The sequence below is a fragment of the Notothenia coriiceps genome, unplaced genomic scaffold (assembly GCF_000735185.1).
Source record: "Notothenia coriiceps isolate Sejong01 unplaced genomic scaffold, NC01 NC01_scaffold00018996, whole genome shotgun sequence".
Classification (NCBI taxonomy): Eukaryota; Metazoa; Chordata; class Actinopteri; order Perciformes; family Nototheniidae; genus Notothenia; species Notothenia coriiceps.
The window spans coordinates 1,082,143-1,099,800 of record NW_011351697.1 but is presented as its reverse complement, the minus strand read 5'-3'; the positions used below and the strand labels follow the sequence as shown (position 1 = coordinate 1,099,800).

The 17,658-nt window shown below is 38.8% G+C and overlaps 2 protein-coding genes across 2 annotated transcripts in view; one reads left to right on the top strand and one right to left on the bottom strand.

Moving 5' to 3' along the window:
• Positions 1 to 17,658, bottom strand: part of LOC104951361 (uncharacterized) — a 108,536-nt gene that overhangs the window by 10,325 nt on the left and 80,553 nt on the right. The window lies entirely within an intron of this gene.
• On the top strand, positions 7,207 to 17,377 carry LOC104951356 (calcium-binding mitochondrial carrier protein SCaMC-1-like). Its single transcript, XM_010777996.1, has 10 exons — positions 7,207 to 8,005; positions 9,328 to 9,454; positions 9,562 to 9,649; positions 11,200 to 11,311; positions 13,670 to 13,828; positions 14,151 to 14,303; positions 14,499 to 14,606; positions 14,958 to 15,125; positions 15,257 to 15,407; positions 16,301 to 17,377. The coding sequence occupies exons 1-10, from the start codon at positions 7,826 to 7,828 to the stop codon at positions 16,480 to 16,482; spliced, it is 1,428 nt and encodes a 475-aa protein (XP_010776298.1). The 5' UTR covers positions 7,207 to 7,825; the 3' UTR covers positions 16,483 to 17,377.

The following is a 17,658-nucleotide window of genomic DNA, read 5'->3' as shown; positions in this document are numbered from 1 at the left end:
CTGACATTAAACTATCATTAAAACAAATGTATCTTGCTATCTGTGGACGCCGGTAGCGCTGTAGCAAAAGCACCCCCGACCAACTCATCTGAGCCGGGCCGGCTAAATAACTGGATGGCTATACCTTGCCTGTCAGCCTTCCATCTGTGGCACAAACTTATCTCTTGCCCTCATCGTGGTGATGTGCCGTGGTTCGTGTGATGCTTGGAGGAGCGGGCCTCGTACAGGAAGTCCTGAAGGGAAGAGTCAAGATTGTTCCGGTTGTGTATTTTCATATTCTAGCGCACTCGAGCTAGTTTTATACATTCTTACCTACTACTTTATCTTCTTTAGGGTGCAGCCTATGTCTTTTATTCATTTCCCAAAGTGCGCCATTTGTTTTCCGGATTGCAGACGGACGTCGCAAGTGCTGTGTTAATTTATTTTAAAGTAGGCCTGTGGTATTATTTTAATTCTCCTTATATCCGCCGTTCTTTGTTTTCTTATATACGGTTAACAGTCTTTTATATAATACGTGTACATACATAGCCTAAATAAATGCAAAACAACTGTAGTCTTCCTGTGCTGATCTTAACAATAAAATACAATCTTATAAGCTATGAAATATGTTTTGCGGCTCCAGACAAAAAATGTTTTTGGAAAAAGGAGCCAAATGGCTCTTTTGGTCAAAAAGGTTGCAGACCCCTGGGTTAGGAGATGGGGGTTGGATGACGTAGTAAATGAGTAGTTACCTTTGCAAATGCTTTTCCACCTTTCAGCTCCTGGAAAAGAGAAGCATAAAGACCTTGATTAAACATCTAAACTCATGATTAATTTAAGCACGATTGAGGTTCGTAATAACCATTTACCTAGGAAATGTGTTTGCAATTCATTTTCAGTTGCAACCTAATTTAATTGGCAAAGAAAATCAATGTTATCACTAAAAATGAACAAAACAGAAATGGCAAAGCGTCAAGTAATAATACAATTACAAAAACAACTCATGAAATCAGGTTATGGAGTAAGAGACAGACCCTTGCTCTTTCTGTGTGTTTGTGCAAAATATTTCAAATATGCTACTATACTCAAATGACATGGACAATTTTGCTGTTGGGTCTAATGGCAGCAGGAGGCAGCTGCTTGACCTTTAAATGTTTATAACAAAAATACTGGAATAAATGGGGACCAGCAGTGAAGGCAAAATAACATAGGTTTTTCTTGGTACTTGACATGTTCTTTGTCCTACAACAAAGAGGGCAGGGCACGCCAGAATTAGCTTGCAGCTACAATGTTGAAATACAAGACGCATTTAATCAGGAAGGCTTATTCGGGCTTATCTTTTCGTTATATCCTTTAAAAAAACAGCAGACTAATGTTTAAGATGAAATGTTAAAGGATTTAAACTGAGAAAAAACTACACTGTGATGTTCTCTTCCAGTTGCTTGCTAGCTGCGTTTTAGAGTTCATATTTCACTCTCATGTTTCGATTTGCCCTATAAAAGAAATGTAACCAATACCACGATTTAACCCAGCTACAGCAGTTCTGTTAGCAAGGATGAGACTCTCCTCTCTGTTGCACACTGAGAAGAACAAAGGATTTCCTGTTTGCATTAAACACATGCCTTATGCATCTTTAACTTGTTTGTTTACATGCAAAGCATCACATCATGGTTCAAAAACACTGAGGTTTATATATATATATATATATTAGGGCTGTACCCGAATATCCGAATATTCGTTCGTTGGAGTACTATTCGGGTTTCAATTTCGTTATTCGGATATTCGTTTTGTTTGTTTGTTCCCGTTTTTTTTTCAAATTCAATTTATTGAAATCTCCAATATCAACGTAAGAGCTTGTGCCTCTTCGGGGGGTGCTAACACTTAACCATAAACGTTATCGTTTACTTTCTCCGTCTTTATATGTAGATATTACCTTTCTCCGTTAATCTAACAGGAAACAACAACTTCCTGTCAGCTGCGCTAACTCTCCTTCAAAAATAAAAGCATGTCCATAAATAGGAAGCCAAGCCAAATTACACTTAAGACATATACAACTGCAATGAAAGTAACAAACACAATGCGATATCCTTTTCAATTTCAAAAAACAAAATTTGGGTTGTATACATTAACAAATAACTATAAAACAACAATACTGTAGAATAACAAAATGAATGTCGTGAATACACCGAAATACACGTGTTGAAGCGGTTCGCTGCTGATTACTACGCCCCCCGCCCCGGCCGAATATTCGCTGCTGATTACTACCGAATATCCGGAGCCCGAAAAATTGTATTCGGGACAGCCCTAATATATATATATCTCAAGTTTGGACATACTGTACCTTTCTGACAGACACACGGCACACACAAGGGTCCAGTACACCCGTCCCTGCATTGGCACTGATCTTGCAGGGGAAAGAGAACCGTTTCCTCCATCGTACACTGTTGGCATGCACTGGCTCCCTGTAAAGGAAAACCACAAAAACTATTATTTACCACAATCACTTTTTGTAGCCCTGATAACATCCTCAAAATAATGTAATTCCTAATCAGCCCATAACTATGAGATAACAAGTAAAACCTCTTATGTTGAATTCATCCTCATATCTCTCTCCCTGCTAAAGGCTAATGAGTCAAGTTGCCTACTGTATTTGAGCCGAGCTCATGTGCTTAGCATGGGGTTTTTCTGTCTAATTAATTAACTAGTTAATTAAGAGGATTAACTAGTTAATTAATTAGTGTCTTGTTTTCAACAATTGATTTGTTTGGCTGCTGAAACCAAAGGTGACGGGGACAATTGCAGCCCGTTTTGGCAAGAAAGTGAATGACAAACATATCGGCACATACCCCCATCCCCGGCCAATAACTAGAGGGAAAAATGAGTGTAGCCGTCTCAATGAGAGGATGAGATGAAGTGAAAGAGAAAGGAGCGTGGATGCGTGGGCAGCATTACGATACCCCAGATGGCCTCTTTTTCACAGACATCCTCTCCTCTCCCACTCACCTAACCAGCTCCCTGCTGTCAAAACAGCCCACATGCCATTCATTTAGATAAAATGTGATGGGTTTAATTCAAACAGAGCTGTTGAATTACTTCTCAAATGACATGCAACCACTGACATACATTTGACAACAGTATGCACTATAAAAAGATATAGGGGCAACAAGCTCTAAACAAGGAATACCCAAGGATAATGTTGTGGTGAAAGAAGTGATGGCATAAGGCTTAAATGATTACCAGGGTGTGCAGATCCCTGTTTACACAGTTAAGACTGACTGCTTCTAAAGCCTGAGCCGTGCACTACATCTATTCCTCACTATGAATACAAAAAGCAGCAGATGCGTGACTAATGTTTTACAAATGCTGACTTCATCCTGGGGTTGATACAATTGAGAGTGAACTCCCAGAGTCGGAGAGGGAACTCCCAGCCAGCTGGACACTGTGTGCTTCGGGAATGCAGGCTTGATAGCATGCACTGTAACTCACAGCACTTCTCGGTGCAGCACAATCCTATTAGTCGGTGTGGTTAATCGTGGTTTTAATCACATGCGGAGGTCACATCTCTCATCTCTATACACGGGTCAGATATCTTGTTAAACTACAGCTGCTCTCTTTTTAAAAAGCAGCTGCGGTCAGGTCACATAAACACATTGTTACACAGAAACAATGCTGTAAACCTAATGACAAGCCAGACCAAAGGAAAAAAAGGCTGCTAATACAACAATCTGCACTTCCCTTACACTCACAGTTTGGGATGACTCAAAGGAGAGTCAGAGTCATTGAAGCTTGGGGGTCTAACTGCAGCAGAAAATGTGATTTAACAACACTCAAATTCCTCTGGCTATAACATTTCAGATCCAGAACATAATGTTATGATTAGAATCTCAAATTTACGGACGTCATTGTCTGGGCTAGAGGATTAAATAACCTCTTTCAGCTCCATTGGCTGCTCGGATGTGATAAAATATACCAGGGAATTTGTGGTTATATTAAAATGTCCTTTACCGTCATGACCTTAGTATCATCCTGATTCACAAAGTCGGACACACTGTGCTTTTTAGTCAAACCATTTTATAAGAGTTATTTACTGTAGAGCATGCACAGGGCTGGTTATATGATCAGGGTGAAGCCATCTGATACCTGCAGCCTTGCTCCAAAACAGTGCTTTTCTCTTAGTCAAATGTTAAACAGCCATCTTAATTAAGAAAAAAAGCAAAACCGGTTACAGAGAAGATGACAGTCTTTGCTTGACTTAACTTGATGTAAATGTAGTAGAACTATTGTGATGCTACTGTAGAACAAAGTGACAGTAAATAATGATAAAAAATGCCACTTCTTTGAATGGACAGTTATTCTAGTTCCCTTTAACAATTGTTTCAGTGAAAGAGTCCTGTTTTGTATTACATAAACATTATCACTTTGCACATTCAGCTACACAGAACAATGCTTACAATCTTAGCTCAAACTATATGAATGTATCAATCCATCTATCGACAGAAATAAGCCTGATGTACACATTGATCCTTATTTTCACAGGTAAAAAGTTAGCTGTTTCTCTTAGGATTCTTCGATCATAAGCTGAATATCTTTGGATTTTGAATCAAGGCTGCAATATTTATATCAAATCAATAGACAGATAATGCATCTGCAAATAATTGTATCATTAATTAATTCTTAAAGCAAAGCATTTTTAAACCAAAGAAGCCCTCAAGCCCTATGATGATTTGCTGCTCCCCTCTTTCTTACAGTATTTTTCGATTTTATTTCAACAATGCTAGTTGTTGGTTTGGCAAACATTTTTTAACTTGGTGCTTCTGACCATTTTCTGAAACTTCATAGACAAAATGATAGTTCAATTATTCAAGCACATAAACTGAACATCAATGGTCGATGAAAAAAATCGTTGCAAAACTAACCCATTTGTGTTCTTTAAAAAAGGCACAGACTTTAACTTGACTTTATTATGCGCTGTAATATGCGTAAGACAACGCAAGACAAGCAAAGCGGCTTCTTCAGTGATAGCTGTATGACCAAACCGAGGCTAGAGACAGTGGCAGTCATTTGTATCGATTGAGTCATGTTTAGCTTGGTGGCAGTTATGTGAACAGTCAGCTGGATGCTCAAATCGATTCCACAACCAGCAAGGAAGTTAGCCTTGGACACGAAGAAAATACCTGACAATATAGGGTATTTCAGGGCACTAACCACCACACATGTTGAAGTGTGTTTACACCAGGCGATGCCAACACGTTGTCTACAGTCCTGCTTGGTACTTGAATGCAACGTCCAAATAGGACAACTAAAAACACCGACAAGTGACTAACGTTAGCTAGTTTCTGGACATGTAGCATGTTAGCTGGTTTGCTAATAATGCATCATAGTAGGCTGCAGCTCCTCAGCTACTTTAACCTGCAGGCTACAGATAACAGGTCCAGTCAGGTTTTGCACGACTGAATTAACACCAAACACCCTCACCTAGATGACTCCTCTGAAAACCCGCCGTCCAGCAGCCGGACTTTACAGAAGAGGACACCGTTCACAAAGGGGACCGAGGAGAGCTCGTCCAGCTCAAAATCCACCTTGAACTTGAATTTCTTCTTCTTCATCATCATTAAATCCATACACTGATTCAGTACTCTTGAGAAGATGCTCAAACCTCGGCCGTCGCTGACATTACATCCCCATTGTGTCGGAGTGTTGTGCTGTGGGAGGAGGACGTTGAAGCTGCTGGGGACAACCGTCTATGTGACATTAACGAAGCAGGGGAGAAGAGCTACTTCCTGGGGAGATTTTCCAAATAAAACATTATGCTTTCACTTGTACTTGTATACTGTGTAGTGTTTACCTGTGGTGGAAGAAGTATTCAGCTACCTTTAAATAGCATTACTAAGTGTAAAAATACTTTAACATTAAAGTTAGAAAGCAATTATTTAACGTGTGTTTCAATGTAATGGTGCAGTTGTTAAAGGTGGGTGTTTTAATCAGTTTGAATACTGTCCTTGGCGGGTGAACGATAAAGTCATATTTCAACCAATATTAGTACATTTATTGTATTACATGTTGTATCAACTATATCAATGATACAATGATACAACATGTATCAAGATGACGTGCTTTGATTCAGATTGATTCAGATTAATGATACAGTATCATTTAGCTAAACAAGGAATTAAAGCTATCAAAATAATGCATAAAAAGAACAATATGTTCATATGATAAGAAGTAGAATATATATCCATTACACTTGTGATTAAATGCACTACTCTAGAAGAGATACACTTCATCACCACTGGATTGATTACATTGTCCCATAGACTGCATCTGTCTTCCTTTTATTTTGAAATAAATGAGGATGTACACGGATGGACACTGACGACAGTTGTAACTTGACTAGAGTTGGATAAAGCCCGCCTTCTCCTCAGTAGCCCCCTGGCGGTCAATCTGAGAACCAGCATCACTGATTTGACGAGAAGACAGGTTACAACAACAAAGTGAAACCAGCTGCAGTTATGTAACATTTGTCGCCACCTCGTGGTATCTTCAAGGCACTGCAATTAAGATTTTATTCAACTGCACTTTTCACATCAGTTAATTGTAATCCTTTATTTAAAAAAAGAAAAGGAGAAAAAGATAACCATATAACATGTTTTATTTCTATTTCTTACAATTTTGTAGAACACAAACTGATACGATTGGTATATAACTGAGAGAAAAAGAATAAGTATATGAATAAATGCATACATAAGTAATGATTATAACAATAATTATATGCTGGTTGATAACATGATCAAACCATTAATTGACCATACTAGTGTTTTTTTTTTGGTTAAATATTTGTTTTAACATTTCTGTGTACGTATAGGCTCACATGGAGTTGGCTAAAACTGCATTTCAATGTGCAATCATGGATTCTATAATGACTATAAAGCCTTGAATATTCAAAAGATAAAAAATGTGAAAATATAACCTGCATAAACTTGAATAGTTAGACATAGGTAGGCTATATAGCTACCATGTACATTGCTATTCCAAAACCACGTTTAGTGCAGAACATTAGTTTGTAAAAATCTTCGATTGATAATCAGAATGTGGGATTTTTCTGTGGCTGTGGGATATGGACTCCTCCTCCCCCATCTCTTCCTCTCTTAGCCCCAATTAAAAACGTTTGGGATGTTGCCAGGGCCAGCTGCCGGATTCCTGTGTGTATGACTCACTGAACTGAACCAGACTGCCCGCATCGCCTGCAGTCCTCTCTAGGGCAAGGACCATACCCGTAGGCTAATATATTTATGAATATCCATATTTGCGCTGCAAACCACAACAAACGATTACTTAAGTTTGGAAAAAGCATAACATAACACATTGGGGAAAAGAATAAGAAAGGAATAAAGTACTATTAAATAAGCTAGCCTATCTCACGTTTTTCTTGGTGTTTGCACTCGTTTATGTAAACATACGCCTTGAACTATTATATTTAGTGAGGGTTTTCCCGCTGAAGGGTGTGTCTCTTTAGTGTATGTGTACGCAGTAAAGGAGGAGGTCTTCTCAGACAAACTAAACCCGAGTGTCGCCACCCTTCTGCTGCCAACCTACCTCATCTGCAAAAAGCCTTCCGTAAATATATCATAACAAATACATACCGTATTCTTTACCCTCCGACTTATGCGGACTTTTGTTTACGACTCGGTCTGCGAGCTGCACTGCGGAAATCTCTCTGAAACAACACGGGACGATCCTGCAGCTTCAAACCAGAAGTGCAAGTTCCAGGAATCGGGTTGTGTGTGTTTCCACAGCAGAAGTTTAATTTGGCGTCTGTGTGGAGCCTGTTTTCATACTCAGTTCAACAATGTATCAAGTCGTAAGGAAGCTGTTTTTCACGGACTGTCAGTGTGCTGAAGATGCGTCGAAAACGTACGATGATCTGTTCGCCAAGCTGGACACCAACAAGGATGGGAAGGTGGATGTGTCTGAGCTGAAAGCAGGCCTGGCCGCTATGGGCATCAAGACTGGGAAAGGAGCAGCTCAGGTAGAGCCACAGACACAGTAAACAGCATATATTTAGGCCTAATAGGGAGAGACAGTTGGCAGAAATACTTTATGTAGTACTGCATTCCTAACAGACAGCAAAGATGTTCTAGTCACCTTAAGTAACCTTAAAAAATAAGGCCTCAGTGATAGATTTACTGCTAAATATTACAGATATATTGTACTTCATTATTTGTTATACTTCAGGACTGCAGCTAGCAACTATATGTAATTGTTTCACTGTGTAATGTGTTGATTGTGTTTTACACTATTTGAGTAATCTTTTAGTATGCAAAATATAAATAAAGGGGTTGCACTTATTGTAAGAGTTTCAGAGCCTCAATGTCAGTCTTATTGTCTAGAGGAATTTTTCTTCCTTCCCCCAAAAAATAACAAATCACCTGGAGCACACATTTTTCTAAACAATCTAGTTTTTCTGCAACAATAACAGCATGCGCTGGCTGGTAAAGAGCTGGGAGGGAGATGACATGGCACATGACATGACATGACACAATCTCTGACACTGTCTCATGGTTCAAACTGGGTGCAGGTGAGCTTTTATTGTGGGTTTGGGCTAGGAAGGTTCCCACCTTTGCTGATCAAATACATTCCTTACGCTCATCAGTGGGTCTGATAACGGTATGAGTATGAGTCAGGGAAAAGAAGGAGAGGTAACTGCTGTCTGTGGCCAGGTGTTGTAAAACAGGAGCTCTCTCTATCCATGCTAATCGTATGATAAAAGGTAATAAACCTGCGCACTACGAGAGGTTCCTTTTAGTTTCAGGAGGTGACTGGTGGACAGTCACTAGTGATACTTGACCTTCCATACTTTGGAATTTGATCTATCTATTCATTTATTTCTAAAGCTCATAACACACTTCGACTTTTGAGACCATTTAATAGTAACAATAAATTCGAGGTTTAAGTTTATCATCTGAGGAACATGATCATGACTTAGTACAAAACTGTACAACATGTTGCAACCCAAGTAACAAACAGTGTTGCAAAACAAAAATAAATTATGTTTTGATATCAAACAGTCTTTCTACAAGCAAGGATAGTCTTTTCATGTACATCATTCTTTGAACAATGAATAAAAAGTGAACCATTTCAGTTGTAAATGAATAAAAGCAGGAAGTATCGATTGAATGGAGATGTTAGTCTGCCACCAACTGTCTGATAGAAGCAGCTGCTGTATAACAAGGAGGCGGCAGGATTTAGCAAAGCCTCTCCCTCCACCCAGTGAGGGGTTCAGAAAGCCGACAGACTCTGAAACTGCTTTACAGGAGAAACATGATTTCTAATATTCTTTGTTTTCTTTAGAAAATGGTTTCCTCTGGAGACCAAGACAAAGATGACGGTCTCGACTTCAACGAGTTCTCCAACTATTTAAAGGAACACGAGAAGAAGTTACGAATTACCTTCAAAAGCTTGGACAAAAACAATGACGGTATGGGGTTGTTATCTAATCGAGCAACGTTTTAGCAAATGTGGAAAATGTAACGTAAAAGCTGATATAAATGATGGAATTTTTAAATTAGTTTTTATTTTCAACAGGTCGAATTGACTTTTTGGAGATAAAGCAGTCCCTAGCCGATATGGGAATGGACATCAGCAAAGATGAGGCGCAGAAGATCCTGAACAGGTATTATTACTGCTCACTATGTAGCTACTGTTAATTTAGGAAGTTCAATACAGTACCATGTGCTCTAAAGAGTTAATTGAGCCTTAATTGCCACTTCCGAGAAAAAAAGGCTCTTATGTTCCTCTTACTTGAGGATCCAAGAAATACTACATGTACCCAAACTAAAAGTTAAAGAGATATATTTGGTGAAGAACAGTGTAAGACACTGATAACAGGTTTGGACCGGCTGACGGCACATGATAAAGAGCTGGCAACATGTCCGACTGTGTTGAAGAACATATCAGCACATGTAGGAATAACATCATTAATGAGAGAGAGTTTTTTCTTAACTTTGATTACACAATTGTGCCTAAAATTGCTTCTGTTAGCTTCTTCACTTTGGTTGTAAAACAAAGGTATTGTCCAGATGAGAGCAAAACATGTTATGTGTCATATAAAGGCAGACCTATGTAAATGTGATGCTAAAACACTGTTCATTTGGTTATCATTGTCTTTCAAAAAGATACAGTATTTGCAATGCAATCATATGTTTTGCACTTACAATATTTAATACACCCTGTTAAACCCTTCATATTGTTCTTTGCTTTGCAAGTTAGGCTGGGTTTATGCAATGAGCTTTAGTTTAGTTTGGTTCTGTATTTGCATAAACAAAGAAGCTGCAAACATGCATGATCTGGACAGTGAGGCCTAGAAAGAGAAATAAAGCAGGATGTGCATGACAGTGAATCTCACAGAAAGATAGTTTGAAAACCACAGAAACTGTCAGATGAGTGTGCCAGCCAGCAGAATTGATTTAGAGGAACATTTGATAAAAGATGAACATTTAAATCAAACAAGGACATTCATTGATTACAGAAGAGACTGAAGGAGACACATGGTTTCCTTGTTTTTTTATTCATTTGTCAGCTATACAAAAATAATCCGCCATATTGTGTAATGCCATTTTTACAGTTATAATTGTTGTTGGTTTGCATGACTTCAATTTTCATAACCTGTGACCTATTTCTTGTTTGCATGATCCCTTGCCGCTATATGTTTCCATTAGGCTTTTGCCTCTGTCTCCCTCTATCTCTGACTTGTGATGTAATATATATATATATATATATATTTTATAATTGTGCATTACTGGATAACATTTACATTTTGTTTGCAATGTTTCTTTACATTCTTGTTGTTCCAGATTGAGTGTCAGTGTGTCAGAATGTGTATTGCTGTTTTAGGTGCTGAGCATCACATAGCAGCCAACAGTTAGAGGCCTTCATGTCATGTGACTCCTCTATCCCTCTCTCTACTCACTTCCTTTCAGCTCTCTGCTACACTGTATCTAATGAAAGAGGCAAACACATCTGTTAATGAAGGTCAACCAACATAAATATTTTTAAGATAAATTAGATTTACCGTTAAAACTCTAATTGGCAGTGTTTGCTTCTGTGCCTCCATTAGATGTCCCTAGTGACTTCAGTTTTGTATTTTCTGATTTTCAATAAAAACAGCATAAACAGTGAAAACAATTTAAATGAATCTTCTGCTCCTTCTTCTTTGTTGTACAGTATTGATGTGGATGGCACCATGACTTTGGACTGGAATGAATGGAGGGAGCATTTCCTGTTTAACCCAGCCACCAACCTACAGGAGATCATCCGCTACTGGAAGCACTCCACGGTAAGTGTGTGTGTGTGTGTGTGTGTGTGTGTGTGTGTGTGTGTGTGTGTGTGTGTGTGTGTGTGTGTGTGTGTGTGTGTGTGTGTGTGTGTGTGTGTGTGTGTGTGTGTGTGTGAGAGAGAGTGTGTGAGAAACATTAATGAACATAGTGATACTCCTAGAGCTAAAACACTGACCAGAAAAAATGTAATTTACAACTAAATATATTGTATATTTTAGTTTAATGAGGTTTTAATTAATGCATGGTGCTTCCAGTTTAGGAGACATTTAGCAATCACATACTGTCTATAATCAACAGAGGCTTAATTAGAAGCCCTGAAAATGAGTACTTTAAGCATTTAAGTCTTCATTTTGCTCTGGTGCCTAGACCAATCCTGCCAGATTGAGGATGCTCTCACAATGAAAAATACATCTCTAGTTAGAAAATGAATGTTAATCAACATGGAACACATGAGGAGGCCAAACAGCTAACCATTCAACCTTTGCCTTCAAGGTCCTTTGACTATCACAGACATTTTTAAGAACCATTTCACAAAAAGGGAAATTGTAAGAGAGAGTTGTCAGCTGATGCTGGATTCGGGCCACACCTTGGCAACAGATCAGTAGTAACTTTAATTAGAGGTGAGAAAAGGAGCAAAGGAGGTTGAGATAGAATCTTGAATTGTCGTGATGACATTTTCTTGGAAAAAAGGTTGTTGTTTTACGTGTCAATTTATACAAGATAAGATAATCCTTTATAAAACTGCATAGGGAAATTCAGGTGTCAAACTTATTGAGAACATTCTCGTCCTGTTCCAGACATTTTTATTATTATCACATTATTTATACAATATCACACTATTTGAGATGTCTGGCTTTATAGAAACCATCTGGTACTATGGTTGCATGTCTGAGCCGCAGCCAGCTCCAGTCAATGGCCGACTAATCTCTGACGTTTGCTTCCTCTGTTCACCCACACAGACCTCAGAGGTTAAATAAACCTATGGCTGCTAAATTGAGGTGGAGATAAGCCTATTTTCAGGAGGATTATCTTGTCCGTCGGTTGGGACAGGTCACTGAGAGAGGAAGTGAGTCAAGAACAGGACATGAGCGAGGTCGCTGAGATGAAGCTTCGGTGAGACGGGAGCAGTGGCTGGTAACGTCTATGGCACTGAGAGCGTCCCACCATCTCGATTGTTACCGGCCATTCGGGATTCAGCATTTAAATCAATTTATGAGGGTTGTGTAAAGGATCCTGAGAAACAGGGTTTAGGAGGAAGCTTGTGCAAGACTGGGACTATATTGCGGCGGATCAGCATCTTAATCGAAGGCCTGGAAAGCCATGGCTCTGCTGCACCGACAGCAGCAGGAGCAGCAGGGAGAGCAGCAGGGAAACTGGTTTTTCATCAGTTTAGAAGATGATGGGGGGATCTATGAGGTGGAGGTGGACATGGTGGGTTTGTGTTTGAGTGTGAAAGCCATTGGTTGTCAAAAAATGTTTCTATGGATTAGCTCTTCCGGAATTGTCAGACGGTTTTAGCTTCTCACAGATACGGAAATATTTGGCCCATTAATTACGAGAAATTGGGATAATTATGTGTAGGCGCTTCAATGTTGCTCTTTGTCCACTAGGGAGCGCTCTCAGGTTTGTCCAATACAAATCTTTTACACAAAATCTAAATTAATGTTAGGGTTCTTTATCTTATATCCTTCCTTAGTTCATTAGTTTGTATGTAAGCTATTTTCATTTTCTACACTTTGGGGGGATTTTTTTTTATCACCTGCACCATTGTGATGCAAATAGACATATTATAATGTCAGTTTTTTGTTGGGACTGGAACATAATAGGTTTCATCTATTTCCGATCGGATCATGCGGCATTCCTCAAAATACTAAGTCTGAAATAAACATAAAATTATAATATTACCAAAGCTATATTTTCCAGGTTCTTTGCTGGAATTTTACTCTCCTATATAAAAAAACACTTTAATCTAATTGTACCGAAACAACAATTATAAAGTGGCATGCAATGACGTCATTGATCTCACAGCATGGATCTGAAGTTATATAAGACTTCAGATAAGGACGTGCAGTTTGGCCAGTACTGCCGGGCATTAAGTTCAAAGCCAAGCTGCTAATTGTGAGGTGAAACTGTGCGATTAACCTACGATTAATCTGAGAAGTAAACGTTCATACTGTAGGTTTGAAATAACTTTTGAAACAAAAAACAAAGCTCTGAGGAAAACCCTAAATTCTAATTCTGCTACACATTCATGTTTTGGCATGAATCTGTGAGCGTTAACTCGCTCCTTGTTAATGTTAAGTAACTGAACTTACAGTTTAAACAGCATTTCAGTGATATGAATATGATGTGTGTAGGTGCTGGACATTGGGGACGGCCTCTCCATCCCAGATGAGTTCACAGAAGAGGAGAAGACGACCGGCATGTGGTGGAAGCAGCTGTCAGCGGGGGCCATGGCTGGAGCCGTGTCCCGCACAGGAACCGCCCCGCTGGACAGGATGAAGGTGTTCATGCAGGTGGGTCAAACGTTTTTTCTGTCATGTAAAATGAATATATGTTTTATTTATACACTTATTTTGATATATATTTAACAAAACCATATTTACTCAACAGTTGTAATAGGTGTATATATGCTGAGCTATCATAATGATCAAATTGAAAAAAATCTAAACAGTGAGAAAAGTGATAATTCATAATTCCCCTCATTTAGGGGGTTTAACTGTTTGTAATTGTTTTTGATGTAGCCTAAAGTATAAAACCTTTAACACTACATACTGTTAATGTACTTAATTTGGAAAGTGGTGACCTACAGTGCAATGTGTGTTGTGTAATGTACAGGTGCATTCTACCAAGAGCAACAAAATCAGCCTGGTTGGTGGTTTTAAGCAAATGTTAAAAGAAGGAGGCGTGGCGTCTCTGTGGAGAGGAAACGGTATCAACGTGCTGAAGATTGCCCCTGAGACGGCCATTAAGTTTATGGCCTATGAGAAGGTAAACACAAACTGAACACAATACCTTCGGCAGGATGTCGCTGTAGATGTAACTTTTGAATGTCAAAGATCCTTATATTCGTGTATGTGGCATTGTATAAAGACTCCCTCAGAAGCAATTTCAGCTAAAGTGTATTACTTCTGACAATAACAAGCATCTGTATTCATTGAGTTTTCATGCATCACTCGTCATTAGTTCAAGAAGATGCTGTCCAGTGAACCAGGAAAGGTCAAGACCCACGAGAGGTTCATGGCTGGATCGCTGGCTGGAGCCACAGCACAGACTGTCATTTACCCCATGGAGGTAACACCTGTGTTCACTCTTTGTTTCATATCAGAGTGTTAATAGTTAGATAAAACTTATTTTTGAATCCCTTTGATGATAATAGTTATTTATTTTGTTAGGTCTAAATTGTCCTCTGAGCATAATTTTCCCCCTCGAAGTCCTGCATTTTTCATTCTCCTGAAAATAACGAAAATGCAGTTTCCTTCCTTTTTTGTAAAAAACATAATGTTTCAAAATCTAATTAATAAATTGTTCAGCTACAATCAGACTGAAAGCTTCCGCTCCTATTGTTATCCTTGGCGGCTACAAAGCGTTAGTAGCAGTGTTGTCATGTAAACACGGCTTGACTGATAATCTTCGTCCCTGCAGGTCATGAAAACCCGCCTGACCCTGAGGAAGACCGGACAGTACACAGGAATGTCGGACTGTGCCAAGAAGATCCTGAGGAAGGAAGGAGTGAAGGCCTTTTACAAGGGCTATGTTCCCAATCTTATAGGTATCATCCCCTACGCTGGCATTGATCTGGCAGTCTACGAGGTTCGTGGAAAATGAAGATACAAAACTCTTCTTACAACATCATCTGTCATTAAAAGCACTTTTCCTTTTTTGGATTTTGTGAAAATAACAATAGTCCTTTCTTAAACACAAACACTTCCTTCTCCCACCAGAGCTTGAAGAACTTCTGGTTGGCCCACTACGCCAAAGATTCAGCCAACCCCGGCATCCTGGTGCTGCTCGGCTGCGGGACCTTATCCAGCACGTGTGGCCAGCTGGCCAGCTACCCCCTGGCTCTGATCCGCACCAGGATGCAGGCACAAGGTAAAGAAAACCGAATCCCATTCAAAATTCTGTCAAATGTTTCTTTAGAGCTACTGGTATTTACCAAGTCTTCCCGTGATCTTACCCAGAAATGATTTCAATGATCGCACAGTTGTTGGATTATTTTCAATACAGATTAAAACAATACATAAATAATTTGACCAGTACATGTTGTTTTATTGGTAGAGAAAAAGCACTGCACTACTTTAGCTAAAGTAAAGATTGGGTATATTAACTAAATATGTCAGCCTGTATTCATATATTTTAATTAGCTACATGGCTATTTGTATGTGAAGTTTACTTCATGCATCTTTACAGTTGTGGGTTACTCAAATCACTTTCATATTGCCAATTTCCAGTTCTTAGCATGAAGCTAAAATAAACAAAAAGCCAGATATGTCCCTTTTGCTGTAATTAATGGAGGCTAAAAACCATAGCATAGTGAACATTAGAATTGCATTCATCAAGTGGACACAAACACAACTCTGAATATTTGCTTATGTTGCTTCGTATATATATTGGACGTCTAATATTAACTAAAAGGTTTGCCATGTCAACTTTATAAGGTGTTAATACAAATGTATGTCAATGATATACTTAGTTTTTTCTGCTGCCCACAAGTGGTCAAACTAGTTATCGCAGCTTAATCCAACGGTTCTTTACTTTCTACGAATGGCGTTTGGCACAGCAAACCTTATCACACACGATATGGGTTCTATGGTGGCTGATGTTAAAGTTAATGGAATAAAAACATCAGCGTTACCTGTGTGGACACTCAAGGTCAAATAAGTGCTTCATGGGAAGGTGCATACACTTCACACTCTCTTTTACCAAAATCCAGCTTTTATTTTTTTGTGGTGTTTCACATTTCTTACATTTATGTATTTCCTCAGCTTCTCTTGAGGGCTCAGAGCAGATGCCCATGAACCTGATGGTAAAGAAGATTCTGCAAAAGGAAGGCTTCTTTGGACTTTACCGTGGCATCCTGCCTAATTTCATGAAAGTCATACCAGCAGTCAGCATCAGCTACGTAGTGTATGAGCACATGAAGTCTAGCCTAGGTATTCAAAAGTAGGCAGCAGAGTAACGTGTGTCATGTGTGTCCTTATAAGTGTAAGAAGATTTGCAATAGTTTTTTTTAAATGTCAGATCCCGTCCATTTGAACAGATTAGGGAATCTTGTCATGTTAAGAATATGTTTATCTGTAGGTCACCAAAGTCTCAAAGTGCTGCAAGTGGAGCCGTTGTAGAAGTTTTTAATTGATGCTGGACTTTGGCTAAACTGTCAAGCTATTCAAAAAGAAAACATAGTTTACAAACTTCTGCAGTGCTTACACAGGGCTAATCATGATTAATAAGACTTCTACAATGTTTCCCACTGTATGTTCTTTGTCCAGCCTGCGTTTACCTGCGTGCACTCACAGATTTAAGTGCACTGTCAGTGTCGGGGACCACATAGCGTTGGATATTAAGAATCAAAAAACTAAAGATTGGGTTTTTTGAAGACATTTAATTTGTTTCATTGTTTTTTTAAATGGCAATGTTTTTGTATCTGTCACTTTAAGTTTGTATCCTTTTTATGTCATTTTCCCTAATATGTTACCGAAAGGCACACTTGCTCATTTGGGTTAACACTTTTATTTCTATCTTTATCAAAGGTAGTTGAAAATTGGCGCATTTCACTTCACTTTCAGGGTGAGAGTGGGGAGTTTTTTCACTAAGAATCTGAGGGAAACTTTTGAAGTGCAATACTGTATGTACACTAGGATGATTCTCAGGCTCGTATGTTTGATATTAGTATGTCATTTTGTGGGAAATGTTGAGAGGGAATGTAATGTGCCTTAAGTGCTTTTTCTCAGATATCTGTGGACCTCCACCCCCCTTCATTTTTGCCTTGCCTTTCTTTTCAAATTTGGTTCATTAGATACTGGTGTTTACATTAATAAAGACATTTGAATATAAAAACTAAACTTGTTGTCAGTCTTCTATCAAATGTATTGTAATGATTACACTTTATGTTAATCATATTTATGGCACGACATATTGAGGCAAGCGTAGTGGTGATATCAAAACATATTAAGTCTGATAACTTGTATTGTAAACCCAGATGGACTCAAGGTGTTGAGAGTCTGACCCCTGAGGCTTTAAGTACAGATTACTCAACTGGTAATAGCATTTTCCCAGTGATGTCAATACTCTTGACTTTAGCCGTCTGATCCTGGCAACGTAAAAGGACACAGTAACAGCAGCT